This window comes from Peromyscus eremicus, chromosome 10, assembly GCF_949786415.1.
Source record: "Peromyscus eremicus chromosome 10, PerEre_H2_v1, whole genome shotgun sequence".
Lineage (NCBI taxonomy): Eukaryota > Metazoa > Chordata > Mammalia > Rodentia > Cricetidae > Peromyscus > Peromyscus eremicus.
The window spans coordinates 72,917,778-72,929,162 of NC_081426.1; the positions used below are offsets into that span (position 1 = coordinate 72,917,778).

The following is an 11,385-nucleotide window of genomic DNA, read 5'->3' on the forward strand; positions in this document are numbered from 1 at the left end:
CTTGGGGAAATTAATTTCTTTATGCTTCTCTATAGCACATAAATGAAAGACATTATAGCATACAGATTCACTTTCTAATATTTATGTTTTGCATTTTCTATTCTAGAACCTCCAGAGACTAATTTAATCTGAAAGTCTAGGCTACATGTGAAAAATATGGCCTGCCATGTTAAAGAGTTCATTTTTTATCCTGAAAATTAAAAAAAAAAATGGAGAATTGTGAAGATGAAGGCAGGGCAGCAGTAAGAACTAATGTAATCTGCTTGAGAAGGCACACACTGTGGTCTGAGGAGACTCACAGGATATGAAACTGATTGGATGGTGTGAGGGACCAGGAGGAGACAAGAAGTAGTGGTAGAGGAATTTGGAGAACACATTATCAGAAACATAATGCAGTTCCACAGATGCTGGAATGAAATATCTTGTAACTATAACTTGCTGCCTTTCTCCATAATATACTGCATGTTACCTTCGATGCAGGGAGGCAAAGCACAATTGTAGCACTTTACACAGTTGTTACGTTTTGAGAAAATCTTATTATTCACAATCTTTTTTGTTAAAGAAAAGGATATTTTGGGACAATCATACTTTCTTTGACTGTACCTACTTGTACTCCATTATCTCAGCTTCAAATAATGAACAGATATTTCCTACCATTATCTGTCGGTAGGGAGGTCTTCTGTAAATCTAGAAACAATACATTTGTTCAAAGATGGAGATGATTTTGAATTGCACTGTAACTTCCTGTATACAGTTATTTATTATTATTCATGTTAACCCAGAGAATTTTAATTAAAACTCTTCAGGAATAAAATTTATTGACCTGACGATCCAGTGGATGGGAGGAAAGTGAATTTTCCTAAACTGTGCAGCTACTTTCTGCTTTATAACATTTTCACCTTGAACCCAACTGACCAGAAGTCAAAATCGGAAATTGGGTGTAGAATGTTTTATTTAAATACCTGTAGCGTTACTTAATATAGTTAGAATTCCTAATTAAATACTTACCAGATTTAATTTTTAGATCAGTCATTTTTATACTTTATTATCATTTACTTGCTATTAATTTAAGCAGTAAATATTGTATAGCTTAAACTCTTATCATTTGGAAACTATATTTTTCCTTTCGGATTATATTTGTATTAGGTTATCTATTGCTTTTAAGAATCAAAATAATCACCAATTATATATATATATATGATTTTATATATATATATGAGAGAGAGACTTTAAAAATAAAGTAGAAACTATTCATAAAAAATGAAATGAAATGAAATGATTTTATAGGATTTTCCATTGCTCTTAGTTGTCTCCCGGAACTGAAAGGTAAGACCCTATTGCTGAACACATCACACACTTTAGATACAGGATTTTGAGGACTCCACTGACTTGGAAACTTCCTCCCTGAGTACTAGCTCACGTAGTCTGGGGAGGAGTTATGCAAGCTGCTGAGGGAGAAAAACAATCAGTAGTCCTCCCTTGCTATAAAGCCTACAAACCACAACAATGACTGGCATGGCAAGATATTCCCAAAGGTACTGTAGAGACACTTATATCCTGGGAGCTACCAGCAGTTGTCTGATTGGACTTTCAACCTGCTCAACATGAAAGAAATGCATCACTGGCACTGTAAACCTGTAGTATAAACTGTAAACTGTAAACTAACTGTAGCTCATGAAATCCTAGAGGCCAGCAGAGAACCTATTATTTCCACTTTGCTAAACCAGCATAATTTCTAACTGCACTCTAAATACTTATCCTAATACACATAAATAAGTGTAGTTCTCTCTCTTCTTAAAAGACATTTCCTTTTGTAATAGGAAGAAAATATTTCATCAATCTGCAACTGGTCAAAATGCTGAGAACAATAGACTAAGTGAAGCCCAAAGTAACTTGATCCATATACAACACAACCCCTACACCTAAGGATCTTGGAACACCATGGAAGAGAGGGGGAGATATTTAAGAGCAGGAGGACCAGATGTCTGTTGTGACATAGTACCTTCCCTATATGATAGAACTGAAACTATGAAGTCTCAAAAATATGGTTGTCTCTACAAGACCTGAACAAGAACACTGCCAGTAAACCTGCCAGTGAGCATAGGACAACTTTCACAAGGTCCTACCGTAGGTGAAGACTTACCAGCACTTAATGACTGCAGAGAAAGGGAGAATCAGTCTTCCCTAGGGACAAGCTCCTGGTAGCTTACCCTGTCCTTACCATGCATAAAAATATACATGCAAGCAATATTAATTGGACTCAACAGGATATATACATGTGTATATACATATATGTATGTATATATTTACAAGTATATATTTGTGTATGTATGTGTGTATGACAACAAATTAGAGGTCATGAATTTGAGAGAGAATGGGAAGGCCCAAGGAAAATTAGAGAAGAGGGAGTAGAAGTAGTATAAATACGGTATTTACGTATGAAATTCTAGAAAAAAACTAAAAAGAAAAGAAATTCTAGTGCAAAATTCTCCATTTTTGTCTTTGATGTATTCCTAAATGTCATTCACACATTGTCTTGAATTCAGTATTCTAGTCCCAATTTCTTAGGCTTCTCTCAAATGTCAAGCATAGACCACAATATTGGGGGGGGAAAAAGCGAATGTGAAACATTTCCAATTGAAGACAGAAGACACTTATAAGTCATATGCAGTGGTTTTCTGTACATATGGTTTTTACATTGCACCAGATACCGTAGGTGACTAGCACCTGTACATTTTATATAGAAATGCAATTAGTACTTGAAATAAATATGTGTATATATTTACATGCCAAGAAAATGTATTTTAAAAGATATGGGAGAATCTTACAGAAAAATGGCACTTACAGAAGTGGCATTGTATCAGTTCTAGTAAATATTTTAAAGGATAAACTTGTATCAAAATATGAAGTAGTCCATTCAGGAAAAAAAACAGCTTTAAAATTTTTAAACATGGTTTCTTCTGAACATGAAATAATGGCAGCAGGTGGAGGAAGGAACTTGAGAGCATAATTTAGCTGTTGTTTGTCTGCTGCAAACCCATTCTGTACTCACCTCAACTGCTTCCTGCCTACCAGACCCTCATCTAGTCAGTCCCTGGTAAGCTATGAGGTCTTAAAAGAACAGTTACCTTTGTGGCTCCAGTATGGTACACAGTCCATCTGCGGATGTCATTCACAGGTTATTTCAGCAATGGATATGTTGACAGGACCTAGTCATCTCCTCTTTGGGTCACTGTTTTCAGGAAGTTCTGCTGAGTGGTTTATGAATAAAATTTCCTTCTTATTAAAATGAGGCATACACGAAAGTTTTATTTCATTTGATAGTGTATATTATCGTCTTGGGTAACCTGAGGTATGCAGTACACCATGTAGGATCGTAAGAGCTACCTTGAAATACCATGAAGGTTGTAAAACTACCCACTGGAGCCCAGTAAGCTCTTCAGTGGTTATACAATTGAAGGTGATTAAACCAATGGCTGATGGTTCAGCAGGGAGAAATAGGGTCCTATGAGCCTCTCTCATTCATGACTGACTTTTAGCAGGCTCAGTCTGTGCAAACCCAGTGCAGACAAGTACAAGAGGTATGAGTTCATGATTACCTGTATCATGACATGAAGATAGAGTTTCCCAGTCATTCTGTCATTCTGTCCTTATTCTTTTTTCTGCCCTGTCTTCACTATGTTTCCTGAGACTTAAGGGGTGATACACATGTCTTCTGTAGACTAAGTGTTCAGTCGTCTTTTATTCTCAGCACTGTTCGAGCATCCAGGAGTTTCTACTTTGACAGCTGTTCACTGCAAAAGGAAGCTTCTCCAATCAAGGCTGAAAAGGGCACTTGTGTATATAAACAAAATAAAGAAGCTCTACACTCACTTTACACTTACTTTTGAATTATGTTTCAGTGTTTTTTTTTTATCATCACAAGTATGTATATTTGGGGAGGATATGTACATATAAATGCAGGTGCCTAAGGACTCTAGAAGCATCAGATCTTGGGCCTAGAGTTCCAGGCAATTATGAGTCAAACAGCCTACGTGCTAGAAACCAAACTCAGGTCACATGGAGAGCAGCAAGTGCTGCAGAGCCATTTCTCAAATTCCCCTTCAATTATCTTTAATAGCATCCAAGTGTATATACATGTAGTAGATGTACGCGTGCTCACGCGCATGCACACATGCACACACACACCCACACACACACACACACACACACCTGCAATTAGTCATTTACTGCTTTATCTGTTTTTAGCTCTTTATTAAACACCCGTGTGTAAAAGATTAAGAAAATTTCCCTCACGCACCATGAATTTTCTTTTACAGGTTTTAATAATTCTCCTAATGTACAATACAAATTAAATTTCTTTTTTTTTAATTTTCAAGTTACAATTCTGTATGTGTTTGGTTTCTCATTTATGAAGTTTAGTTTAGAAAAACTAATTTTTTTTCAAACTAAATGACTCTATGACATCCTTCATCTTAGGCCAGGCATATTACAGTGAATGTTTTTTTTAATTTTTTTATCAATTTCATGAAATACCATGAAGATTGCCTCTGACAAGAAGAAAGCAAAAATATATCAGTTGTTAATGTCTTGCTCAATTAACACTTGGGAAAGTGTACATGCCACTCACTTAAAAAATATAGGCATATAAAATATATATTAACATACCTTTACATACTACATATTTCCTGAATATATTATTAGCATACCATATAGTACAAAAGCATTGTATGAACTCTATATCAACATACTGTATAATATAGAAGGGATATATGAAATACATTAGCATACTATATAATACAGGAGGATAATACAGAATATATATTAGCATTCTGTATAATAAAGTGCTTCTGTGAATGATTGTCCCTTCACATTTAGAGAATAGTGATCTCACTATTCTCGCACTTGGAGATAATGAATTCAAGCAGACACTTTCATTGGTTTGGCTCATTCTACATACAAGTGAAGGAGATTCAGCTTCCAAATGAGGCCATATGTAGATGGTAATAAAGTACTGCAAATTCAACTCCATTTATTTTCAATTGAAAACATTCATAATTCTAGCCAGCCACTGTTATAGATTTCAGTGGTGGAAAGATTATAACTTAGAAGTCACTGTTACACTTTTACAATGTTACAGGACTAAAATTCTATTCTAAGCTATGTGTGTGGATTCATTCATTTTAAAGCCCAATTCCAGGGCCATAAGCCTGTGAGTCTTAAAGAAACAGAGCTTAGAATGAAGGTTGTCTATGTCTGAGGTGTGGTGGAAAGAGACAGATACTGTTCAAGGATGTAAAGTTTGAGAAATACAGGGTGCAGGCATGCTGGAGATCCAGTTGCAGAATGGCTGCCTTTGGTAGCCTGTTGTGCAGTTTGTAGTGAGAGTAGACCACTATTTCTTCAAACAAAGAACTATGTAACTCTGTTACATGATCATACATTAATAAGCTTGATATATGGGGGAATCTGTTTGTGACTTGTACATACATTAAAACCTAACAGTGTATTTGCTAAATGTATATAGCTTCATTCGTTGATAAACTTGTAAAATTAGATCAATTAAAAGTAATGCAATTCAGGATATCTTTACTAATACTGTTGGATTTATCCTAGAATATGTAAAGGAAAGTAGTTTGCATGTGAGCAAGGACTTGTTGTGTAGTTGGAAGTTTTCTTTGGCTTTTTGTTTGTTTTTTTGGTGTTCATCTTTACATGGCTTTATTTTTATATGTTTACATCTACATTTATAGTTGTTCTTGATTATTTTTAATTAATATGTAATGATATCATTCCCCCATTTCTTTCTTCCCTCCAGAGTCTCCCATGTAACTCATCTGCTCCCTCTCAAATTCATGACCTTTTTTTATGTAATTGTTATTGTCACATACATACACACAACAATATGTATATAAATGATGCCTGCTGAGTCTGTTTAGTTTTGCTTGGGGTGGGAGTCCACAGAGGTTTCCTAGTGAGATCTGAGCTTGCTTTACACAGCAGGGCTGCATAAGGGGATGGACTGACCATGTGTGTGGTTACCAGGTGTTTGGAAGGGTCTGCACTTGGCTGTGCTAGGGGGAGGTCTTTTGCTCCACCCCTTGTCATTTCTATAAATATCTCTTTAGAAGAGACAGAAGGGGCTGGTGGGTTTTGACCCAGGCCCTCCTGAGGCTATCCTGTGTTTCTTTCTGTCTCTCTCCCTCTGTATTTCTGTCTAACTATGTCTCACTTCTCCCTGCTCAACAGTACCCTGGGGGGAAAAGTGGGGGCAGGTCTCCCACAGCTTGGATGTGTATGAATTCAGGGCTGACCCCTTGGTATTGGATATCCAACTAGTTTGCTCAACCTTCAGGAAGAATATTTCTCCTGAACTCTGCTTTTCTGAGTTGCCTGGTGTTCTCTCTAGAGAAGTGAGACCCCTGTGGTTTTGCTCGTTCATGTTAGTGTTTCATATAGTCCTTGTTCAGGTCATTCATAAAGCCATGTTATTGAGGTTCTATGGGTGAAGCTCCATGCCTTTTTGCGGCAGTGTTTTCTTCTGTTGTTTCTAGCCTCAAGCCAGAGAGAGCTTCTATGATGCTTTGTGTCACACTGCTTGCATTGTTTATTTCAAATGTGCCCATTTACCTGAGGAGAATCCTCTCTTGGAACTATTGACTCAGGGTAATGATGATAATACCAGCAAAAACAACAACCAAAACTATACCTAATATGTTTTTGTAATAGGCTCACCAACCCTGTGATATAATAAAATATCAAACCCATTATAGTTTGCTGAAACTCCAATCTCAGGATTTTGGGGTTGTGTTTGGGTTGTTGTTTGTTTACTTGGTTGGTTTTGTTTGGGTGGATTTTTAATTTCTTTTTATCTTTTAGCATTCTCCCTGACATTTATCGGTGTCAGCTTCTGATGGCAATCATATTAGAGTAGAGGCAGTTTTCACATAAAATATCTAATAAAAACAATACTGCAAATAATATCAATGTAAATAATCCTTCAAATATTTCAAGATTATAGTGTTTTGTTTTTATTTGTGGATTAAGTGTATTTGAACATATTATTTCAATCTTTTTTGTTCTTTATTGTGAATTTAAAAATATCTGTAGTATAATCTTTAAAAGATACTGGAAATAATTTTTATATTTATATTAAAAACAAATGAAACAAGTATTTATATTAAAATAAACAATGAAACATCCAAGTTTGGCACATAAGAACACTGGATTATTTTATTTCCCACTTTGTATATAGTATATTAAATGACTGCACTCATGATTTTGAAATTACTGTAAATAGGAATTGTTCAAAAACTTTTCAGTTAATATTGAAACTATTTTCCCTTCGATTCACAGTAACGGAAGTACTACGAGAAAACTAAGAGGAAAGATTCCTTTAAATTTTGTTTTCCAAATCTAGCATGTCTTCTAAACCTTTAAACACTCAGTACTATGATTATGGTGTATCTTATACAAAGATTATAATGTATTTTAGATAAAGAGAACATTCTACAGAATTGGACATGCTGTTCTTCCTTTGTTATTCTGAGCACTTTGTCCTGAAGTGGTAAATAATTCTAAGAGTAGATATTATAAGGTAATGCTGTTTTACATAAGATATGGTGCATATATCATCATAGGACATTTTTAGATTTTGAACTTCTTCATATGTACTGTTTCATTAGCTAGAAGCTCATGTTAGAGGCACATGAAGTAAAATACAAGGGTAACTACAATTACAAATGAAGGCTGTTTAAATTACCTTCAGTATAGATAAACAAGCTGCATGTAATTTGTGTAATATGTGAACATTGTATTGTTTTAGCTACAATTATCATGTAATTTAATGTGCTATATTCTGTGATTGAATTTTCATTGTGAGAGGGTAGCAGTGTTGTTTTTCATGAGGATACTACAGTACACTGTGCACTTGTCCTGTGTCTTAAAGAACCATCACATTTACCTTAATATTGAAATAGGGTAGCCTGGTCAAGAGAGCAAATGTCAGATCTGCTGGGGAGACGATCAGTTTTTGTAAATTCTTTGGGTTAAATGCTAGGATTAGTATGGTCTTTTTCACTTGTATTAATCTTTGATTCATAACATAAAGTATAATTTCAGCTTTAGCCATTCAATAATGACTCCATCTTAATTTGGAACTAAATAAAACCCTCATTAAACCTGAGAAATGTTAGCTTCAGGTAGATACATGTTTTGCTCTAAATCAAACTGAATCCTGCACTTGCATTTTCATATAAGTGTCAAGGTCCCAGAAGTCTTCTGAGGCATGGACTGCATCAGGGAGGGAAACCTTTAAGAAGGCGATAGGAAAAGCTGTCCTGAAGTGGGGCTAACGGTGTCTTCCATATCTGAAATCAGTAAGCAGAGCAAAACAGAATAGTCGGTGTCTCCATCCCATACATGTCCATATTATGGGTCTGTGAACCCATTAACCGTAGTTTACTAATGGATAAATTACTGAACCTAGGAAGTTGTTTCTGAGTAAAATGTACAGTAATGAGGCCACTGTCAGCTAGATTCTTTTTCAGAGGCGATTGAATTTAATTATAAGTATTTTTTTTTCCCTCAAGGATAAATCATCCCAAATCGGTTTAATCCATTTGCTGTGAAAGCAACCCAAGTTTGTATTTCTGTTATAATACTAGTATGCTTTCATTCCCTTCAGAAATGTAAAGCTACTCTTTTGAATTACATAATACTGACTTAAATGACATGTAATCTATAAGGTTGATGTCATTATTAGATGGAATAAGAGAAACATGGAGAATCTGTCCTTTAAAATGGTGTTACTTATGTGGTTAATATCACATATGCAAAATAAATATATTTCTATATTTCAGTGATCAGTTTAAGACATTTTACATTTATTGTTGTGCGTGCATTTACAGGTGTCCAGCTGCACATGCCAAGATGTTGCAGGAATGGGTTTTCTCCCTCTATCTGAAGAATGTTAAAGATCAAAATCAATTCTATAACCAGCTAAACCATCTTCTTGATGCTTAAATACTAAGTTTTTTTCTGAATTCTTAAGGATTTAAAAGGGTTTTAAGTATAACTTTTAACTCATTTAAAATGAATTTTATCCTATCCATTGACTTTATCTTACAATTGTCTAAGAGAAATATTTTGTTATATTCTGTTAAATATAGTTTTAGAAATGATAGTTGGTCTTTCCTCTTAATTAATCCTACTAAGTATTCACATTTCCAATGTCCTATGGATGACATTGTATTGCTTCAGCAATATTTAACTTCTACTTAAAAATTATGCCCTATTCAAGCAAATATAAATGACTATGTGCAAAATACACAAATAGATGTTTGTATTTTAATTTTTAAAGAACACTGAAGATACTCCTTTAATAAATCTAAAGTCCTAAGTCAGCAAAATCTTCTATAATTATACATAACTGGAAGTAAAATAATGTCATTGTTGTTGTTCATGATGATTTAAGCCTGCACAAATTTACTATTTCTTTATTTCTTTTGATTTCAGATGCAATAACAGAACCCAATGTGCTGTGGTGGCAGGTCCTGATGTTTTTCCAGACCCATGTCCAGGAACTTATAAATACCTTGAAGTGCAGTATGAATGTGTCCCTTATAGTATGTATATTCCTATACTTCTTTTTTAAAAAAAGATATTACTCTTTAATTTGCATGTACTGACAAATTCTCTGGGAGGCCATAAAATAACTGTATAAATATAAAGAAGGCAAAAGATTTGAGATTTCAAGGTCTTAGACCACTCCCACATCACATGTCCTTACAGCAGCCAAATTTGATGATGTTTTTGTGTACATGAATGCCTGTATTAACAATGTTTTCAATGCAAGAACATGCAATGCATAGAAAAGCAAAGAGGGGGACATATATCCCCTCTGAGTCTCTATAAAACTGAGCAAGTAGAAATTGATATTAAATTTTATACACTTATGTGCATAATAGCATCAAAACACTTTTTTCAGTGTGATTAAATTATATCTACGTTTTATGTACTGCCAACCTTTTGAAAATCAGATGCATATCCATTCATGGGGTTCAGACTGGAGAGTAATAGGAGGCCATGGATTAAGGAATACATCAGAATATGTTTTATACACCTCTGAGAAGCCTTTAGATCAGCCATGATATAGAGCAGCAATGTGTGTTGTTTTTTTTTTTCTTCAGGATTAATGAAGAATGAAATAATCTAAAATGGAGCATTTTCTGACTTCTTATCCCAAAGGAAGATTCACTAACAAAAAAGATTTTTTTCCCCTTACTGGTTAATTATTCATGGGATTTCGTAGTGAAAAAATCACACAGGAAATCCTGTAGTCTCATATTAGATATTCAGCTCATCCCAGAGACAGAGAACACCTGGGATCATAAACAAATCCCAGGTTCCAACTTCCTTTGATGTCTCAGAAGGAGAAAAATATCTGGGGGATCAGCAGGCTTCCCGTGCCAAGAGACAGCTTTGAGCTTGCTCATCCATGCTTATTTCAAGAACCAGCACATGACTCATGAGCTGGAAGTGCGCACGCTTCCAAAATAGAGAAGATTTTCGCCAACAAGAAATGAATTATAATTTAAAAATAATAATGAAGGAAGATAAAATTTCATTTTGAGTCAGTATAGCATGACTGAGTAGTGAGAAATAAGTGAATTTCATGTACTTACATTCTTTGTTCTGAAAAACGCATTTAAGTGTATAGATTTAATTGAACTCTAAAGTGTGTTTCATATATTATTATCTCTACAGGGGCCTCTGTGAAAAGTATAAAGCTCCCACTGACCATTTTTTGTTGACCAGTGATATTTTAGGAAATGAAAGGCATAAACCATCTTTGAACTGAGACAGTTCTACATTGCTTGCATAATGATGTCTTTATGAAGTATAGAGAATGCATTTCTAGAAAGTCATTTTATGAAAAAATATACAATAGGCAAGATTTTATTTCTAAAATAGTTGTGGAATACCTACATTAATATTCTGATTTTCATAATTTGAAACATGAAAGCAGAGATAAATTGTCAGATTGTTTTTTTCATAATTTTTTTAAAAAATGAAACAATTCACAGTTATCTCTTTAATCTCCTGTATTTCATCAGCTTTCTATGAGGATCACAACTCTAACAGACTCTGCCAGATTCATTCTGAAATGTTCTTTGCAGACATCACTTCAACATAAATAAGAAGTTGCTCACACTCTTTTGCATAAAAGGATGTGCTTTACCACACATGTCTTTTCTCTCATAAATTTTCAACAATGGAAAACATGATTTTTAATATCTATATTTGGAGTTTCTAATAATCATAAAATTTTCTCTCTGTCATAAAAATATTTTTAGTATGTTATTCATCTGGTTGTTTTCCTAA

General features: G+C 34.4%; 1 protein-coding gene across 2 annotated transcripts in view; it reads left to right on the forward strand.

Moving 5' to 3' along the window:
* LOC131920290 (adhesion G protein-coupled receptor L3) overlaps nucleotides 1–11,385 on the forward strand; it is a 404,359-nt gene that overhangs the window by 53,981 nt on the left and 338,993 nt on the right. For both annotated transcript variants that reach the window (XM_059274597.1, XM_059274596.1), the window contains exon 2: nucleotides 9,517–9,626. In XM_059274597.1, the coding sequence (XP_059130580.1) occupies nucleotides 9,517–9,626 (110 nt within the window). The remainder of the gene's footprint in view (nucleotides 1–9,516; nucleotides 9,627–11,385) is intronic.